Source organism: Frankliniella occidentalis, unplaced genomic scaffold, assembly GCF_000697945.3.
Source record: "Frankliniella occidentalis isolate FOCC.00 unplaced genomic scaffold, Focc_3.1 Scaffold396, whole genome shotgun sequence".
Taxonomy (NCBI): Eukaryota; Metazoa; Arthropoda; class Insecta; order Thysanoptera; family Thripidae; genus Frankliniella; species Frankliniella occidentalis.
Window position 1 is genome coordinate 108,746 of NW_026267518.1, and position 20,943 is coordinate 129,688.

At 36.6% G+C, this 20,943-nt stretch overlaps 2 protein-coding genes across 14 annotated transcripts in view; one reads left to right on the forward strand and one right to left on the reverse strand.

Moving 5' to 3' along the window:
- LOC127751255 (uncharacterized) overlaps positions 1–1,315 on the reverse strand; it is a 54,626-nt gene extending 53,311 nt beyond the window's left edge. Inside the window, exon 1 of the mRNA XM_052274461.1 lies at positions 895–1,315. Coding sequence (XP_052130421.1) covers positions 895–1,130 — 236 coding nt within the window. The 5' untranslated portion in view covers positions 1,131–1,315. The remainder of the gene's footprint in view (positions 1–894) is intronic.
- Positions 1,316–1,533: 218 nt separating this feature from the next.
- On the forward strand, positions 1,534–20,377 carry LOC113202441 (rho GTPase-activating protein 190). Of its 13 annotated transcripts, none has more exons than XM_026416655.2 (32): positions 1,534–1,699; positions 1,815–1,908; positions 2,557–2,682; positions 2,992–3,082; positions 3,289–3,471; positions 3,549–3,786; positions 3,879–4,321; positions 4,433–4,662; positions 5,045–5,254; positions 5,616–5,627; positions 5,769–5,955; positions 6,038–6,306; positions 6,391–6,505; positions 6,585–6,708; positions 6,801–7,002; positions 7,095–7,265; positions 7,351–7,602; positions 7,712–7,890; positions 8,002–8,191; positions 8,289–8,488; positions 8,836–8,970; positions 9,941–9,985; positions 10,288–10,436; positions 11,016–11,186; positions 11,734–11,857; positions 12,352–12,594; positions 13,094–13,285; positions 14,091–14,182; positions 14,261–14,678; positions 14,764–14,895; positions 15,259–15,379; positions 15,450–20,377. In XM_026416655.2, the coding sequence occupies exons 4-32, from the start codon at positions 3,080–3,082 to the stop codon at positions 15,646–15,648; spliced, it is 5,229 nt and encodes a 1,742-aa protein (XP_026272440.1). In that variant the 5' UTR covers positions 1,534–1,699; positions 1,815–1,908; positions 2,557–2,682; positions 2,992–3,079; the 3' UTR covers positions 15,649–20,377. The 13 variants fall into 13 exon arrangements, with proteins under 13 accessions (XP_026272440.1, XP_026272447.1, XP_026272450.1 ...); XM_026416657.2 differs by having other exon boundaries at positions 1,535–1,699; positions 15,274–15,379; XM_026416662.2 differs by lacking the exon at positions 13,094–13,285.
- The last annotated feature ends 566 nt before the right edge of the window (positions 20,378–20,943 follow it).

Sequence of the window (20,943 nt, forward strand, 5' to 3'; positions counted from 1 at the left end):
CACCCCGCCCTCCCGCGCAACAGTTGAGCATCACCTCACCTTAAGCAGGGGCGTGGGCGGTCAGGTAGATGCAGAGTCACCTAAGGGCCTAACCAGCTTCATGCAGAGGAGGGCACCCAAGCACAAACTAGAGCATGGGGTGTTGAAGCTCAATGTGCCAGTAAAGGGAGTCTCAAACACTCGTTTTCAGGGTACAGAGAAAGTTATGAACTTACGCCATTTTGGTCGCCACTCAAAGTCAAATCCCAGGCAGTCAGCAACTATCTCGGTGGCAATTTGGTCTTAGTGGGCGAACGCAGCGAAGAATCAGTTCAGCAAACAGACCAGTTGAAATGACTACATGAATGAATGAAATTATGAATGCATAAATGAATGAATGGAAAACCAGCTAATCACATGGTCTAGGGCCGAATGGAAATACACATTATTAGGTGAAAATGTTATAAAGCTATCTCGAACAAAGCCACCTACAAAATGTCTGCACAGAGACCCCCCAGGAAGGAGGAACAAGGTTTGTTGTCTGACAGGACTGACAGCTCTACAACTTTTACACTCATGTATGACATTGACAAATCATGACTACATTTTAAAAATCCACCACAAGGCCAGTAGTAATAAATAATGATGTTACTGAGACAATGTAAACAATGTCTGACAGTTCAATGAAACACTCACATGGGCCTCAGTGAGGTGACAATCAGAACAGAATTTGTGCATGGTAGATGCCCTACACAGATACCAATGCAACTTTTCCTTCAATAAGATTAAAAATGATAAATACTTTCAACCATCTTCACTGCAAAGCTAAGAATTAAAGGGAAGCAGCAACAGCTGACAAAGTTGAGCCTAAAGAGAAGTCAACCGAGGTTGGAAGGCAAGTTAACTGTCACTTACCTTACTACGTGTAGACGTTTCAAATCCGACATTTCCATTTCAAACTTCAATCTGCTCACTTCACACAGAAGCATGTCTCTTTCAGAGAGCACTGCTTTCAGCTCACTTTTCAAAGTGGCTATCTCTTGAGACTGTCTGCTTATCAAATTCACATTTTCTTCGAGCTTTACACGAAGTTCAGAAGCTTCATCGCTGTCCGAACACTTGCCCATGTTATCTTCCGACGCGTCAGTCATGTTTGAAACGAAATCACTCACAAATCATCCTCTCAAAAGATTTCTAAAGACATCAAACTGCCATTTTTTTATATTTTAGTGCACACCAGCCATTGCCATAATTAGAATCACAAACTCTTGTGGGCCTCCTTTCTTTTCCCACTGTTTGGCAGGGAACGTTCAGATGCCATGCGCCCAGGTTGTCGACTGGCACGGCAGCCTAGATAAGCTCTTTCCACGCTTGTTGTATTTATTCGACATTAAATGGGTAAAGCTAGAACCATTTCTTTCTACTGACACCTTTAAAAATACGTGGGGATCTAGCGATTGCAGACACATCTTGAGATAGTGATTTAAGTCTCGAGTCATCCAGTTCTGAGTTTTTTTTCACATTGCTCATGGACTCTCATCACAAAATTTTCTAACATGGCGTCCAAATCAGTAGACAAACCAGAGTATCACAGGTGAACACAAAGTGTTATTTTACGTTTTCTAAGTTTCTATCGAATTGGATCGTCCTTTAGAGGTTTCGTGGGTTCGTGTATTTTCAAAGTATTTTGTCGTCTGCTGAGCGGTTTGCAGAAAGAACTGTGAGTTTCATGAATGGACTATAGGTACCTTGGATCCTCCCAACTCGAGGTTGGATCATTTTCGCACTTATTTGCCAAGTAATTAGCGTATTCTCTTTCGTACGGCCAACTGCAGCCTAGGAAAACAGCTCCTTCTTATGTGCCGCTTTTCAACACGACAGAATACCATATTTGTGCTCACAACGAGTTCGCCGATCCCTAGCTTTCAAGTAAGTGACAGCCCCCTGCAGAGCACTTTCATTCATGTGAAAGGAACTGAGATGCGATTTTTTTGCTCTTTTGTGTAGTCGCGTTCCTTAGTTGGATTAACTGAGACCAAATGAAATTGGCACCGACAGTTCTTTAACATTTTATCGATCTCAGCGGTAACTAGACTTCGCGGTTGTTAATGTAGTCGGCAATAGTTGTTAGGAAAAAGGTACTGGCATAGTGTTAGTTTGTTCAGAAGAAGGTTTGATAACTTTCTTGATATAGACGTTACATTTTTTTCTATCCCACAAATGTTTAAAAATCAAATGAATGTATTAAGTACTAACATTTCATTCAACATATGCTTCATACACTAAATAAATGCTGTTGTCATAACCTTTGGTTGGTTCATCAAGGGGAGTCACTTCTCCCTACTTCCCTTCTTTCAATGTCAAAATTGTTACATCAAAACGAAAATTGTGGCAATTTAATGCATTCACATCCTAAATTGCTATTACTTTTCATTATTTCCTTATTTCTATATGTTATGCCTGCTCATCCCTCTCTAAACATTGAGATAATTAAATGTTATTGACACATTATTTAATTTAAGACTTGTAAAATTATCGCATTTACTATTTGCCATTATTCGCACTCTACTTTTCCAGGCTTTTCTTATAATGCAGTTGGTCTAACTACTGCTCAGCCTTATGGCACTTGAGTCGAAAGCAATGCTAGACATGTCTGAGTTAAACTGGTGAGCTTAAAAGCTTTCCTTGCTGCTAGCTGTTTAGGTAAGACATTCCATTAAATTTATCTTACCTACAACGTATTGATGACATATTTCAGTTCCTATATTGACGTTATTGTAGATCTTGCATGTATTTCACATACTTTTATCTCCCCCCGCATTTTATCATAAATTTAAAATGCTGTATGTTTCTTTGTTAAGTAATATTTAATTAAAGTTACCTAGGTTGTAGTTTTTTATTTGTCTGATTGTTTACTTAATTTTTCATAGTTTGTGAAATGGTATGAATTTAGATGCTTCATATTAATTTTGTCCCTTTTGATTTTCTATTTTTTTATATATATTTTTAAAGGCTCATTGTGGAACAAATGTATGTTTGTGGACAATGTCAGGTGAAGACCATTCTATTTTCTACCTTGTGTGGTTAAAAACTAATAAAAATGGTAAGTAAGTACTTGATTAGTTTAGTCATTTGCTTTGAAGTAGTCTGTTGGAGTAGCACTTTAGTAACATTTTGAATTTGGAACAATTCTTTAGCTTACCAGACTCGTTTAATTTTTTTTTTATTGTGGTTTTGTTTTGTTTATTTAGTGTTGTTAGTATTTGCTGTTGAATTTTTCTTGACTCATAATTTGTTTTCTCTCTACAGTTCCGCAGCAGTATGGCTCGTAAGGGTGAGTCCTTACGGGCAATAAATGTTGCTGTGGTTGGCCTTTCTGGAACAGAAAAGGATAAAGGCCAGGCAGGTGTTGGAAAATCATGCCTCTGTAACCGGTTCATGCGCTCTTTAGCAGATGACTACAGTGTCGACCATATATCAGTACTCAGTCAGGTATTGACAACTTTCAAATCTTGCTACCAAAAACACACAATGATGTAGTCTGACCGACCTTCTTTTCTTTTTTACAGACTGACTTCAGTGGAAGAGTGGTTAACAATGATCACTTTTTGTACTGGGGTGACATAGTGAAGCCAACAGATGAAGGCCAAGAAGTTCTCTTCCAAGTTATTGAACAAACAGAATTCATTGACGATGCATCATTTCAACCTTTTAAGGGTGGTAAAATGGAACCATACATGAAGAGATGCACCAACACCAAACTTACTTCAGCTGAAAAACTAATGTATATCTGTAAAAATCAATTGGGTAAGTAGTTTACTATGGAAAAGAAACAACCAATTTATAGACGTTCCATTTTTATCAAAAGAAATCTCCTTACTCTTTCTTTTATCCTTCAGGAATTGAGAAGGAATATGAACAGAAGGTCATTCCTGATGGCAAGTTTAATGTTGATGGCTTTTTGTGCTTGTATGATGTTAGTGTTGTTCCAAGTCGATCTATTGAAAAGCAAACAGAAGTTGTAGCTGCTATTCTCAACAACATCATGAAAACAAAGAAACCAGTTATATTGGTCACTACCAAGAATGACGATGCAAGTGAGATTTATGTTAAAGAAGCAGAAAAGCTTGTTAACAGGAAAGAGTACAAAGGCACAATTCCTATTGTTGAAACATCAGCTCATGAGAATATTAATGTAGATAATGCATTCATAGCTTTGGCTCAACTCATTGATCGTTCAAAGGGTAGGATGAAAGTTGTGCCTTTCATTGAGGCTGCAAGAGCACGCAAAGAGGTTTTAGATCAAGCTACAGAGGTCTTCCAGAGGCTCATTAGGTCTCAGGTATGAATAGACCAACTTAAATCCATTTCGTCCCTTTCATTTTCATCTCTCCTCCTGTTCCAAGAATTTTGAATGTTTTTTAACCAATCTACTGTTCTTGTTTAATGTCAGGTCACTGATTATCGGGCAATGTGGAATCCAACTTCCAAGAAACTCACCAATCAACCGGACTTCATTCGCTTTGTTGATCAATTTGGAATGGATAGTGCACATCGTCTTTTCCGTCGGCACGTGAAGAAATTGAAAGATGAGTATTTGGCGGAACGAGTTGAAGGATTCATGGAAATGTTGCCTGATGTCCTTCAAGAAATGATCCCTGACCTGAACACATTAATGGATAGGTAAGTCAGATAGTACCATTGCTATGTGGGCCCCTCTTTTACGTATATTGAATGCTGTGAAATTTTGGCTGAGTGTGTTTACATATTTTGTAGTTGCTCATTTCATTGTTCACTGATTTTACCTTTTTCATTTTTAAATAATTTATGAAATTTGTTAGCCTTACTTGAAGACATGCTATGTTGTGTCTGTTGGGTTGGCAGCAACCTGTTTCACTAACTTTTTGAACCTGAAACTTGGCCTTGTGATTTTGTATCGTATAGTTCTACATACATTACTGTACATTAGCACTAGCAGTAATTTTTAGTGTGGTTTGAACTCAGCCAAAAATTTTGTGTTTTGTTTGGAATTTGCTTTTGCATCCTACAATTTGCTCTCTTCCAGTGACTGGCCTTCTGTCCAACAACACATCAAAGATCACCCCGATTTCAGTCAATATTTTTATGAGTGTCCAGATGACTTACCATGGACAGAGGGTGACTTTGATGATCCATCCGAAACCCGGATACCGTTTGATGTTCTTGATACCACAGAAGCTGAGACTGTTTTCAAGAATCATGTCAATGCTCTTCAGCAGGAACAAAAGAGACTAGAGTGAGTTTTTAAAATTATCTATAAGCTTCTTAATTCTGGTGGTGGGACACAAAATATCATGACACAATCCAAATATTAATCTGTCTATTGTCTGGGTTTTCAAAACCTGTCATGCTTGAATAATTTGTTTATATGTTAAAATGTCATCCGGCAACTATTTAACAATGTTCTTCCGAAGCTTGCATTGGGCATTGCAGCTGGCCTTAGCTTTCACTTGTGGGATATGTGAATATTGTTTATATAATAATCTGTGTATGTGGTTTGGGGGCTTTTCAAACTTTTTCTATGTCAAATTAACCCAATGAACTAACATGGTGATATCTGTGTTTCTTTTCCTGTGTCTGCTGCTTGTGTGGTGAAGGCTTCCCAAAAGGTATGTGTGAATCAGCTTTTAGTATTATCAGTAAAGATTGTTTCTCTTCTCATTTTGAGTAAGGAGTTCTAATCCCAACAGCCTGTATTCTAACAGTTTGAGAATTGATTAATCAATGCATTTTTTTTTTTCAATTGAAAGGTACAAGAAGCAATTCAAGCAGTTACTGGAAGATACAGGATATGTCACACCTGGGAAGCTGTTATCTGAAGTCAGAGTACTTTTTATGGGACGTGAATGTTTTGAAGCTCTCTCAGACCATGAGTGTCAGGCAATCTATGATCGTCACCAGAAAGAGATTGTTGAAAAAGCAAAGCATAACTTCCAGGTACAATATATATGTTGTCCTATTTTTCTATACCATACATAGTTATCTTTAAATTTCTTACTAACCTTTCAAAATTTTGTAGGAACTTCTCTTGGAACATGCTGACTTATTTTATCATTTCAAGAGCATTGCTCCTACTGGTACTATAACTCAAGATGACATAAAGGAAATAACAGATGCACTCCAGGAAGACTCCCGTTACAAGTCCCTTGACCGTTTGGATCAGGATCGCAAATTAATGCTTTTCCAGCACCTTGGCTTTGTTCACTGTCCCATTCGTGAACATTGTCCTGCTTTTCCAAACTGTATGGATGCTCTCATTGAACGCATTCTAGCCAACAAAGCACACAGGTAATGGTAACATCTCAAAGTTTGTGTCCTAGAATATCTTCCCAACCACAACCTGTCTCCTAATTTGGTTTCTTTTCCCATCAGACCCTCTTCATGGAATCACAGCAGCCAATGGATGCTTAGCTCAGACAATAATCAATTGAATTTAGTGATTTTGGGCATTGATGGCCTGGCAGATGAACTAGTCACAGAGATCAGGGTCTGTACTTATAGTTTAAGATTGGCTCATTGTCATATGATTGTTTGTTTAATTTGTGTATTTTATCTTTCTTCGCCAGACCCAATGTGATGATGATGAGTATGAAATTGACTGTCAGTTGTACAGCTTGGATTACCGAATCATTGATGGTGATGTCAGCTTACCTCAAAATTCATTCAAAACATCAGACTTTGTACCCCATGGTAAGACCTCTTCATTATTTTATCAAAGAGAAAAATGTTTGAAATTATTTTATTTTACACTTCTATTTATTGAATATCTTTTTTGGTTTTAGGCTGTTTTTGTGTTTATTCAAACCCTTCAACTTTTGAATATGTCCGTGAGAGTCTTGAAAAAACACTGCTTTCAAATTTGGAACAAGATGACCGTCTTCCATTTCAAGGCCTTCCCATTGTCATTTTATTTGTTGCTGATCCATCTGTTGAGGAAAAAGAAGTTCTCAGGCTCCGAGAAGAAGGCCAGAGTCTTGCTGATAGGTATATCATTTATGTTTTCTAATACTGCTTATAAATTGTATGCGTTCTGCGTCTAAAGATTTCGCTAACTCGTTTTTATTATCCTGCTGTAGCCTGCAGTGTCCTTTCATTGATGTCACCATGGAGGATATTGACCTAAGCCAACGATTCAATGCCAACCTTGTGGCAGATGGATTGCGACAACTTATACTGAGTATTCATCACAGAGCAGGATTCATCAATGTTTATCAATCTGTTATGGATGGCTCAGAACCAGACATAAGGTATTCTTGCAGTAGCTACTCATGAATTTTATGATCCTAAAGTATTGTGTATGTATCATATATATCATATTTATAACTTTTACAGGATAATCATGTGTATGTTCTGTGGTGATCCATACTCTGTGGAAAATGTTCTTGGTCCACTTTTAAATCATCAGTGCTGCTTTTTAAGTGGAGAACGCAGCATCATTCTTGAAACGTTCCTCGGTGATTCCAAACGAAAGGTTGAGGTTATTATTTCGTCATACCATGGTGCCAATGCATTTCGAGATGACCTAGTTCATGGGTTCATCCTGGTTTACTCAACTAAAAGAAAAGCTTCACTGGCTACATTAAAGTAAGTTACATTTTTCCCCTAAGAAGAGAGATTTTGTTAAACCATCTGTTTATAGGAAGCATATTGTAGAACCTAAACGTCCACTCAGTAGTTCATTTGTTTTTTGCAGCGCCTTTTCATTGAATATTCCCAACCTGCCAATCCAAATAATGGCAGTGACAGACACAGGTGGTGCCAATGCATTCTTCAGCAGTGATCTCAGTCATTTGCTCATGACAGAAGGCAATGCCGTAGCAGATCGCCTTGGAGCTCATTTTATGACATCATCATCATCTTGTCAACAGAAAAGTAAGTGGGAAAACGGTTACAAACCTCATCATATTTTTTTATTTCTTGAAAATGTTGAAATTTTAGATTTTCTATCTATGTTGACATTAATTAACTTATTATTAATTACAGCCGCCTTCTATACACCATTCTTTAAAGAGGTTTGGGACAAAAAGCCGGAAATTGAACAAGCCTTCAATATGGAGGAGCCCCCTGGTCTTAGTCGGTCTGCTGAATGTACATTAGAAGTAAGACCTGGAAGAAGACCCAGACCACCACCTCGACTTGAAAGCTACCACTGTAAAGGTGGCTCTAATGATGGGTAAGTACTAGTACTTTTTAAATAAATCTGACCTTTTGAATAATACTCTGTATACATGCACACTCCATTATAACATTTTTATTTTTTCAAACTATAGAAGTGGATCTGAAATATATGAACGACTTCCAACTGATGCATCGCAGGGAGATGACATTAACCTCTCACCTTCCTTTAATGACCACCTTCTCAGTCCCAGTGATGACAGTGATATCTACTCTCATGTAGAAATGTACAGCCAGGAAAATGGTGAAAGCCTAGTCAAACCAAGTGACATCAAGAATGCCAAGATGCATCAAGGTAAGATCGCTTTGTTTTAAATTACTTTGAGCAACCTAGCTCTTATTACTCATCCTTGATAATGGAAATCTATTCTTACTGAGTCATACTTAATCAGATACTTATCATTCAGGAGGTTTGTTTCTCATTATTAACAAATACTTATTACTTAAGAATTTTCAATAATTCTCTGTCCTCTGACTGTTTAAATGTGGGGGAAAGCTGTTTCATCTCAGCTGTCTCTTTAACATGAAATGATGTGACTATATATATGTCTTGCTATGAGTCTATGTGATGAGTTTGTGACGGTTTGTCTGGTCTGCTCTTGCTTCGGGGTGTGTGGTGGTGATGGCATTGGTTGTGCACAGGGTTTCAGGTGTACCCCCCTCCCACCACTCCCCCAGAGCCCGCGCCCCCTGACCACCCGCCGCGTCACCCACACCGACTCGTCAAGGCGACTACTCTGCCCTCCGGGTCTCACACCAGTCTCGACGAAATTACATGTACCGTATAATAGTTTTACATTTAGTCATGGACACGCACTACACGTGATAGATAGGCGCTTCATTTTAAGTGATGCACAAACTATTTTCATACCCTTAAAAAAAAAAAAGAAACAAGTTCCTTATTCCCCTTTTTATATAAAATAAAATAAGCATGCACATTTCAGATTGGGAGAAAATTAGCAAATGACCATGATACCTTCAAAAGCTTTTTTGTTTGACATTTTGAATTGGTCATCTCTTTTCTTAATTTGTGATAAATTTGAATGCCAGTGAGGGAGTTTGCTATTTTTCTACTTATTCTTGAAATGATTCTTTGCCTGGACAAAACCATATACTGTACAGTACACTCTTCTATGTATGCTTCAGGGACTTACCCTTTCAGATGCATGATGATTTAGATTTTATACATAAACAGTTGTCAAAATCTCTCTTGCAATGCCAAAGCATGATCTTTCTTAAGCCACTGTATAGCAGTGAGCCTTTCATTGATAGGCATGCTTTCTTTGCATTGCTCTATTTTTTTTTATTACTCTTCATTTATCTCATTTTGAGTTTGCTGGATTTCTCTGTCAATGAATCATAAATCAACGCACTTGAGTCCAGTTTTAATACTTATTTTGTTATTTTCTTTTTCTCTTTATGGAGCATCATTATCTGAATTGGTGATATACTTTGACTTGGACAAACTGGACCATTGATCGTTATGCTTATCTTCAATATCCTATTTATTTTCTTTGCTAGACAGCTTTTTGTGTTGGAATCTTGCTACTGCTCCTTATTGCCTTAGTGGGATTCTGTGTTCATGTTAGATGTGCTATCGATACCTTGACTTCTGGAAACATTTAAATTATTTGAGAGCTACATTATATGTCTAGGAGTGGCAGAATTTCTTTGTACAAATACTCTGTCTCCAGGGTCAAGCCAAATTTACTGACTTTTACTAACAGCTTTTTGTCTTTTTCCCTAGCTGACATAAGTGGATCAAGGGAGTCCCTTGCCACAAGAGATTCAGGTGAATTACCGTCTATTTGTTAAAATTTTGTTTCTTTTAGTTTTGACGGTTGTGATTTCGCTTTTTTTGCTTTCTTTTACTGTTACATTGTGTTTCATTTAAGTCCTTAATCATAAGATGAAAAGTACACTCATATTCATGTTTTATCTCCATCTCTTTCTTTCATTCTTTTCTGTTGTATTTTGTTGACGAGTAATTGTGTAACAGCACCGTAGGATTGGGTGTAATATTGTATTGTATTCCGAGGACATTGTATCTGGTTTAAGAGATATTTTGACCAGGGTTATCTATCTTTCTCACAGGATGGGTGGATGATTCTGTCTTTCTTCATCGCACTGATGGAGACGAAGGCATGTGGATGAACAACTATGCTCACCGCGCTTTCACTACTGGTCGTCGCCATGTTCCACCCACGAAAACAAGGCCGAAGGGTAACAGCCACACACTTAAGGTAAAATTTGTAATAATTATTCTTTTTGTTTTTTAACATCTCATTTTTTTATCTGCTTAAGTAACTATCTAACGCAGTATGACACGCCTGAGCCTTAGAAATTTTACCCCATTTTTTGTTATTAATAAATTTTAAGAATTACTAAATGATGAAGCATGATATGAATTTTCCCCCTTTTAACTGCATTATTTTTTTTCCAAGCTGTAAAGAAGCATTCAAAGCCAAATTTTAGTATAGATGTTTAAATAATTGTCACCTTTAGTCTTCTGCTTAAATCTCTGCAGTTTAGGCAGCATGATTTGGCCCTCATTCAAACTTCAGCTTTTTTAAGCCTGCCTCACCATAAAAATAAACCTTAAATTTTGGTTACACTTAAGTCAATGTTTGTTCTTCTCCCCTCCAAGTGGCTATTCAATAAAAATTAAAGGTTGTTTGTGGGAATGAAAATTGTGATCCCCCATCCTGCCCTAAAACGTGCCTGTGAAAACAGTTGAATATTGGGCATAGTCAGGTTTAGTACTGCACCAATTAGAATATTTTGGTATCCACCGACTTAAATACTACCCATAATGATTCCAGCAACCTGGCAAATTGAACATGGAGGAATACTCCCTGGTGACAGATGCAATTGCTCGCATGAACGTGAAAGGAAAGGAATCGAAGCTAGTCAAGTTACAGAGACCTGTTTATGGCCACCATGCTCCCCTTGCTAGAGAAGAAAATATGGATGTAGTCTCAGAATATGCACAGGTGAGAGTTTTAATGAAATTGTATGGGAATTGGTTTCTTTGTCAGGATAAAATGAGGTGCCACCATTTCTTGTTTCTATCTGTGTCTTACGGAAGTTAATGTATTTTGAGACAGTTTCACTTAAGTGCATTGTTGTGTGCATAATTTTAAGCATGCTTTAATTAAATGCATATTTATTATGCTTGCCAAGCAATACTTTATTTACAAAAGTATTTAAATGCATGATACATCATTTGTCAGTTGTTTTTTGTTGTTGTTTTTTTGGTTTGTTTTTTGTTTCTTTTTGCATGATTTGAAGTGCATGTCCTACTGAATATTGCCTGTATGAAAATACGCTCATAAAACTCTTAGACCTAATAGCATTTATGTTTTGAAAGCCGCATGATTTTGGTTTTCTTCTTTGCTATTGTCAAACTTGTTGTTTGTGAAGTTGCTATGTATTTTGCCCCAGTATGCCTTTTAATTTAAAATTATTGCAGATTACAGAAGTATGATTTTCCTTGCTTCAAAGTCTCTTAAGTATAAAAAATAACTTTGTTTTGTCTAGGTGAAGGATGCAGTGCCTAGCCTGTATTCGTCTTATGATGGAGAGTATACATATGCATTGGTCCAAGATGCTGTTGGCAACAATAAATCGAAAGTTCGTCACAGACGTGAGAAAGGTCGTCCAGGTATGCCATTCTTTTCATTTTATATTTTTAATCATGACTGATAGTAATCTGGTCAGGTCATTTTCTAATTTCATATTGTATGTGCAAAAATGTATTGAATCAGTACTTAAGGGTCTTCATCAATGTAGATACATTCCAATGATCTCTATGCAGAATGATTTACTAACCCATACAAATTTGATGTTTTGATTTAACCAATGTATGGTGTAAGAGCTACCATTTGTGGCTTCTTTTCTTCTCTGCGCTTGTAGTCAACGCCATCTTTTGGGTGCTTCTTTTCTGTTTAAACAGCCATGTAGATGGGAATAGTTAGAAAAACAGATGATTCGTTTTAATTTTGACAAGACATTATCATTTTAGGCCATCATTACAGAAATCCTCATCCATCCTCACCCATTTTCTCTGTTCTACATGTCAGAAAAATTTAGTGATGTGGAGGAAGTATTACTACTACTCACTGTCTGCTTTGTCTAATACCATGTGTTGTTTCCTAGCATTCTCTGAATCGGACAGTGATTGGAGCTCTCTGGAGCGAAAGCAGCGAGCTGCAGAAGCATATTCTAAAGCGAATCGCAAGCCCGCGCCTCACAAACGTGTCCGTAAGAAGCGGACGGCGATCCCTGTTCCTACCCCACGGGTTCCCAACATGCAATCCTTTGCTCCAGATGGGGCAGGGATGCTTAGCTATCGCTTAAAGGATGAGAAGTCCCGGGGTGCGGGCGATTCCCTTGAGAGAGGTACTAACTTTGTGCATTTTTTCTACTTCACTTAACATAATTGAGGAGCAAATGATGAAACAAGTCTGAAATAATTCTGGCTGACAGATGTTACTTCCCAGCAAATGTTACTTAGATGTAAAGACACACAAGTTACCCAGTTTAGAATTTTGGGTTTTGATTTTCTTATTTTTTTAGAAAGCTCTTTTCTTCCTTTTAATTTTTAATAAGCCAAGTTTAAAAGAAAGTGGTAGGCTACAGCATCAGTTTTTTTTTTGATTTTGCTGCTATCTTCAGCTGATTCCATGTTTTTCTTTTCCTATTTTTTTGTACTGCACTTAAATATGTAAACTTAATCAATTTTGCTTCCAATTTATTTTAATCTATCTATATAATGCCTATAGTTATTAAAATTTCTTAATACCTTTTGAAAAATATTTACATTGAATTTACAAAACTTCGTAGTTTTTGCTCTACTTAGACGATGTAAAAATATGTGGACATGTAATCTGTCCCACAGCAAACAGCGAATCACCTTCTGATGCAAGCGATGCAAGTGATCCAGACATGTCAGCTGGTTCTGCTATGAGACCTCAAACAAAACTTGAAAAACATTCTTTCCGATTGAAAAAACGAACCCTTGGACCCGCTCCTAGACCTCCTGTGGTGCCGAATCCCCCAAGCCTCGACAATGACATGTTCTCCCCCTCCTGTAAGTGTTACATTGTGTGACGAGTGCTGTATAGATGTGTTTTGTGTTTAATTTTGGTGTCTCCAGTTGATAGTTCTTATCTAACTTGAGTTGCATAATTTGCCAGAATAACTTCATGCATTTTCATTTTTCCAGTAATTTTGTGGCTTAAGATTTGTGACTGTTTTTTATTATTATAGATTTAAATAATCTTTCTATTGTTGAATATTTTCTGAGATATAGTTATTGAATTTCATTCTAGCTGACATTCTAAAATTTAGACATGTAATGGTAGATATTTCTTTTTGAAATGTGGCAAGACATTACTCGTGCATGACTTCTCTTACTCAGATTTCACTTTCACAGCCATCGTACCAAAGTTTACATGACAATCCTGAGGAACTCGCTGTGAAGTCTTGGATCATATCTGTGTCTTACTGTAGATTTCTGTGCAGTTCCTTGGGCCAATAACAAAACTGTTTTCTCAATAAGTGGCTTGCTATTGTGTAGCTTGGAAAATGTGTTGCATGGAAAAGGTTTCACTTCAGAAGTTTATGGTAGACTACATCTAGTGTTAGTTTGGTAAAGGTGTAGTACGGTAGTTTTTTTTTTATTTTACTGCCTTGGTTAATCTAATCTAAATAGTGGAGTTGGAACTATCATAAATTATTCAAGAGTCTCTTCCTTATTTTTATAGAATCTTCAAAACTTTGAAAGTGTTTAATAATAGCTGTAGCTGTTGGTTTTTATTATTATCTTTTTCCTTGTTCCCACTTAGAGGTATGTTTCTATAAGAAATTGTCTTACTGTATGATTTTTATTTCAGCAAAAATGAAACTAGAAGGCTCATATGGACGCATACACGATGATGAGTCAAGTCTTGATGTTTCTTCTCCCAGAGATGTCAATTCTCCTCTGGTATTTAAAATTGCTTGCAATCTTCTGCTGTTTCTTGCATAAATTTTTGCCTTCTAATTTTTAATTCTTAATTTTTAGTTTGGTATGGGAAGCAAATTGAAAGATGATGACAAACTCAATCGAAGGAAAGAAAAACAAAGGGCTAAGGATGATGAAAAACTTGAAAAAAAGCGTCAGAAGGAGGTGAAGAAGTTAGCTGAAAAGGAAAAAGAGAGGGAAAAGAAAAAAATACAGAAGCAGCAACAGAAGCAGCAATCTGTGACAAAGCAATTGTCTGCTGGGGGAAGTAGTGGAGTGGGGAGTGGTGGCAGTGGTGGTTCAGGAGCATCAGCTCCTACTCTTCAAGATTTTGTTCAATCTGATGATAATTCTGTGCCATTGCTTCTTGAAAAATGTGTCAAGTTCATTGAAGAAGAGGGGTTGGATTCTGAAGGAATTTACCGTGTGCCTGGAAACCGAGCCCATGTTGACCTACTCTTCCAGAAGTTTGAAGAGGGTAAGTTACCGTAATTATTCCAATATGCTGTAAATACGACGTAGTTCTTCTTGTACTCTATCATGGTTTGTTATTTGTTCTATAGATTCATCTGTTGATATTCATGAGCTGGACATACCAGTAAATGCAGTTGCTACTGCTTTGAAAGACTTTTTTTCTAAGCGTTTGCCACCATTATTCACTGAAGAAGCAATGACAGAATTAGAAGATATATCAGGTTTGTAATGTTACAATTTCAATTTAAACACCTGTTGCATTACAAAGTGGCTGTTATTGCAACTATTTTTGAAAAGGTTTACACTAGATAGTATGATTTTAGTGAATCTCTGTTCCTGTTTCAAAAGTTGACAAAGCCTTTGTAATGTGACATGTTTTAAAGCTCATGCTGTTCATAACAAAGAAGAGGGTGGAGTGAGTGTGTGCCCAGTTATTAATTAATTCCACCTTTCTTCTTACCCCAAAAATGGGGCTTGTTTTCTAATTGTGTAATATAATACACTGTGGTAACTGAATGCTTGGCCAGTAGATTGGAATTCTACCTAAATCTCCAACGGACTTGGTTAAGATAATGATATAGCAGAGCTGTATGTTACAGTGAGAGGGGATCGAAGCTGTCGGCTACTTGCCCTGCGGAGTTTACTCAAGAAGATGCCTGATGTGAATTTTGAAGTCCTAAAGTTTGTTTTCCAACATTTTGTAAGGTAAGAGAACTTTTTTGCATTATTGCAAAGTTGTTTCAATTACTTGAATTAATAATATTAAATCTTACAGGGTGTCCGAGAATTGCAAGCTGAACAGTATGGATTCCAAGAATCTGGCCATTTGTTGGTGGCCAACTCTATTACCTATTGAATTTAGTGACATGGGGCGTTTTGAGGCAATGAGACCACACTTGGAAGATGTGGTGCAGACAATGATAGATCAATATCCATTTTTATTTTGTGGTAAAGAAGCTTTTGTTATGGTTTAAGCAGAAAATGCCTCATCATTTTAACTTGTACATTCCTAAAAGTTGTCTGTGTCAGCAAGATTTTACTGTTCTGTTTCAGTATGTTCTCTTTTTCTTTTTAAAAAAAATACTCAGCAACGATTTTGTCTGCCATATAGATTTTATTTATGACATGAATTTTTACTGGCAATGTATTTTTGTGGTGCCTCACATTGCGTTCAATTTCTTTTTGTGATACACATTTTAATTAGTGTCTGTGGTCAACCATACGACATTAGTAGGTCATGCTGCAATGGCTGTGAATGATCTTCTAGGTCATTTATATTGTGTTGGTTTCTTTTTCTTCTGTTTGTGATGTCCTGTATTTTGTACTTTGCTGAAGATTATGAATTTCAATTTTCATTCTCTTAGATAATGAATGAATTAGGTAATATGTTTACTTTTTAACGATTTTTTTTTTTCAGTACATCTGCTATATTTGTACATGAAATTTTATCTTAGAGCAAAACTGGGATGAAAATTAATTGTATTGAATCTTGTAATTCTGAAATATCAGTGGTTGGCCACAAACCCTACTTCCCATCATTCTTTTCCCATTGTAACTTACCAATGATGCTCCAGTGAGCCACCGATATTAGGTGTCAGCATGCGCTGAACTATGTGTGACTACAGAACTCCAAAATTTCCTCAAGGAAAGTTCTTTAGTTTTTGCAGTCTGTGAGCATTGTGGTGGATAAATTCTAGTCTAAAAGTTAGATAGATTGATGTTGAACTGTGCCAATATGAATGTGCAGATCCTAGGAATCCTATAGATGCCTTGGTTGCAATTTTAACATTGAAACCAGTATTAAATGTGTTTTGTTGAAACTTGGCACATTCAAATATGTAATTATTTGTAAATGAAGCCTATAAGTAGGCTTCTGGTTGACAGATTTTGTCCATAGCCCAAATAGAGAAGTCAAATTTTAATGAAAAATAAATAAATATGAAAATATATATATGTATATCTACAATATAAAGTTTTATTTTTATTTATTCATTTGTATAGAAGGAGTTTCAAATTTCTATGGATGGGCTGTCATGAAATTGTACCACCTTGAAAATAGCTTAAGGTGAAGTCATTCAAAGCCGTACCTCTTTGTACCGTGTACCTCTACACAATTGATATATTTTTGTAGGGACCTGGTTGCAGTTAAGTTATAAAGTTAAAACAGTTCTTGTAATTTTTACACAATCTTAAATAGTTTTTGCAAAGGACAGAGATGCTAATCACAGGATCTATGATACCGTTGGCCCTGCTTACTTGAGGAAAGGTCAGTATTTCTTACCAAACCTCAAGCAGGAAAGTAATAGTGCTGTCACCAGACTTCTCCATGGAGCCCATTTTTAATATTTGATCTTTTTAATATTTTAGAGTCCAAACAAGCTGAAAACTTGTTTCGTCTGTTTGGAAGAAACAAAACTTATTGTGGTTGTGAATGTAGGATAGTTGCAAAGTATAGGAGGTAAATTGAGTCGATAGTTTGATCTTGTACGCTGTGGGGTATCCTATACGCTAGACTGGTGTGACTCTCTGACTAGAGTGGATCTAAATTATGTCACCATGGAGTGTCTCAAAAGTAATTCTTTTATTTTTCAAATGAACTGTGGTGCAAAGTACTTTGATGAACGTCTCTTTATCCTTTGCAAATCTTGTATTCATATTCCACTTGTGGCTGATCTAGATTCATTTTTATAATCTACTTAAATGGTGGACAATATGTGCTAGTATCTTGGCATTTTATTGATTGTAGAGACGTCCAGAAATATTGAGTATATTATTGTGTAAGATTCAGGTGGCAGGCAGCCTTGATTCAGACTTGGTTTTCTACTTCAGATTTCTTTTTAAAATGTATTATATCTCAACTCTATGAGTTTTTATTGTCTTAGTTGGTTTCATTTAGTACAAATCTTAAGAGCCATACACATTCCAATTACCTGTAAGGTTGCCCATAGGAGTCTTATGGGATGCTTTGAATCATGGACTCTTGGTCATCATTCCCTGGAGAACATACTAATAAGGATCAACAGAATTTCCCTCTCTTGGGGCCAAAAAAACCTGAGATGTTTCCTAATTGATTGTGTCAACATGTTAGAGAATGATGTGTGGCTCATCATCAATGCAGGGCATTTGGCTGAGTTGATTTGTATCTTGATAACAAAGTTTTGTCATTGTGACTGATGAAGTAAAGAAATGTTTTAGCTGAGTTTATGGGAGATCACATGTCATATCAGTAAGTATCTGGTTGTCAGCAATTCATTCATGAACTAGTTTTCTCATGTATCTTTGATATATTGTTTGTAATATAAGAAACTTTTAATTGTTGCCTAAAATCGATCATTAAATAATTCTAACAGTTGAACATTTAAACAAATAACATGCAGTAACTGCATGTTAAATTCAGGTAATAGTGATTTTTTTAAATCAAATTGTGTACATTTTTCTCTTCAGATTGTACATTTGAGGCCTGAGTAACATTTGCTCACAGCACACATTCTCTATTTAGTAAAGTGAGCTTTGTACTTTTGTATGTCTTTTGTTGGTCTGTAATGGTTTTGCTAATTTATTCTCAGTGTGTAAGTTCTTTTGATACAGTCTGAGTGCATGGTGTTTGTATGAGCCCAGTGTAGGAGTGTGAGGCAGGAGGAGATGATATTCTAGTTTGATATTAGTACCGTATTGCTGGGTACATTTGTGTATAGTAGAATTAGAACAAATGAGCGCCATATCTCATGAATGGGTCTCTTTTTAACAAACTGCCAATTTACGTGAAGCTCAAAATGAACCAACTTAGTTTTGTGCATGTGAAAACATTGTGTAGCACGGAATGCACAGCAAATGCACTGTGATTGCTTAAGGGAAGAAACTGATAGCTATTTGCTGCTTGAGTTGGGCCTCCCCAAATCCATTACGCTTGCAGAAAACCAAATTAATCTCATTTAATTTGGAAACCATTAAAATTGTCTATCTAAAAGCAAATACCAACAAAGCTCTGTATGCTAAAAGATTTGCCTCATTTATTTGCAAGGCTTAGTATGTTTATTATTATAATTGTTTTCTGGGTGATTGTTTTATTTCTAACTAGCCACAAAACCAGAATGGGTTACGTGAAGTGTTTATTTTTTTCTCAATCAGAACACAATTGTAGGACTTTAAAAAATGCAGTCTGTGATATTGCATAAAAAATAATTAGGAATTGTGTAAGCTTCATCTTCTAAAACATCAGTTAAAGTGCCATCTTTCTTATTGTCAATTGTAACCCTTACTTAATTTCACTTTAAAGCTTTAAGCTTCTTAATAATGTGGCAGTAATTTGTTCATTCTGTTGTCTTAATGCAGTAAGCCCCAGTTTGAGGCAGCATTATCTCTCGCTTTCACCAACCCTCTTCCTCCTCATCTCCATTTTGTCCCCTATTATTGTATGTGCGAATTTTTTTAGATCTAGTACACTTTTTAGTGTAGTCAGTGTGCTCTCTAGCTTGTAGCATGTTGTATTTCATTGCTATTGGTGTTAGTGTTTTGTGCTAGTCTCCTCTCTGGAACTCAAATGTGGATTCAACTATGATATTCAAAAGAGTCCTTTGCATCACAAGACACACAGGACAAGGACATACCTTTTTGATATCAAACTCAGCATGTACATAGAATGTACAAAGTAGTAACGCTGAAAAAATAATAATAGTGGTGCACTTCACAACTAAAGAATACTATCTGTATTATATGCCATGCAAGTATTTGAAGCTTTAAGTGTATTTTTCTCTTAACTAAAGTGTTTGTAGATCAACATTTGAAAGCACAAAATTTTTAAGACAATTCTTCTTTGTGTACACTTTTTTATTGGATTATATTTACTGTCATTGTTGCCCAATGTGGCATCTGTAGAGCTTATCCATGGTCTCGTGTTTTCTGAGATTCCAAAACCCTCACTGGTAATGAGATTTTCTTAGCACATGAAAATTTTCCGCCATTGGTTAAGAACTTGACGTACTGAGCCAGAAGCAGGAGCAGGGGCTGGACCTCTCTCCTCGGCATTAACATAGACGTATCAGAATGTGTGCATTTTGGTATTGAGACATGTCAGTAATTACTGTTTCTTTCTTTCTTCTTCCTGCATTTGGGTAACATCCTCATTAATTGAGTTGGCAAAAATCTGTGCATACTCCCTGTGATTTGCATGTGTATGAACAGTTAGTTTGTGTATCTTCATTATTGTTTCTGTTGGTTATAAAATTAAGTATGTGCAAAGTTTTTTTACACTTATGTATGTGTAATTTTACTTACTTTGCATGGCTTTTGTCTGCCTTTCAACGTTTTTTTGTCCTACATTAATGCTCGGAGTTTTCTTTTTCTGGCTAAAGAAATACGTGCTTGATTACCTGTTTGAAGTATACTGCTGTTTTGACTGCTTGCATTGTGGAAAAATCACTTTTAATGAAAAGGATACTTTTCTTGGCAAGGATTGAGGTATCCAATGCAATTTTACTGTGAGCTTGAAGAAGCTTTGTGATAAGCATAATTCTAAGTCAAATGTCAGTTTATTTAAATGTCTTAATTTAAGTATAAATGTTTATAGACCAGTGTCAGACTAGAAAAATTTAATTGTGAGTTTTGGAAGATACTGTTTAAGATGGATGTAGCTTGATGGTTTTTTTAAACATTATGTATGATAAATATGGAAAATATACCTTGCTTTCCCATCTAGACTACCCACATTGCGTTTTATTTGTTTTTATTCTCTTTTAGTTCCATGGCTCAAGTGAGAGCACATGAAAAAAATGAGTTGAAGAAGTCAAGTATGGCCATCTGACTAACACCGTCTAGTTCTATCAATACTATCAGAGGGACATAAGATGTTGCAAAGATAAGATCGAGTTGCTGGTTCTTTTTTGTTTTTTAATGACGTCAGCAAGTAGGATATGCGCGAGTGGTGAGGCACCTGTCAGGGTGGGTTCAATCTTGGTTCAATCGAACTTTGATGACCGGGTTGTCACTGTTTTCAGAGAAATGCGGTGGGTTGAATAAATGATAGGGCATTTAAGGGACTTCAATTACTTCAATATGATCAATCGCACCGGCGAATTACGGCTGCACTATGGGCCGGGGAATTCCCGCCGCTGTCACAATGACAACAAGCCGAGCGCATACGAGTCGCGGGTTCTAATCCTATCGCGTCAGTATTTTTTTATTTCTTTACTTTTTTACATGCGCTGGAGTGCAGTGGACGAGGTGGGCTGTCCACTGCAGGGCGTTGCAGGCGTTGCAGCGGCGTGGCGCGG

Coding starts and splice junctions, on each gene's coding strand:
- LOC113202441 (XM_026416655.2), top strand. Junction 6,506..6,584: donor AACTAGTCACAGAGATCAGG/GTCTGTACTTAT, acceptor TTTCTTCGCCAG/ACCCAATGTGATGATGATGA. Junction 7,266..7,350: donor GGCTCAGAACCAGACATAAG/GTATTCTTGCAG, acceptor TAACTTTTACAG/GATAATCATGTGTATGTTCT.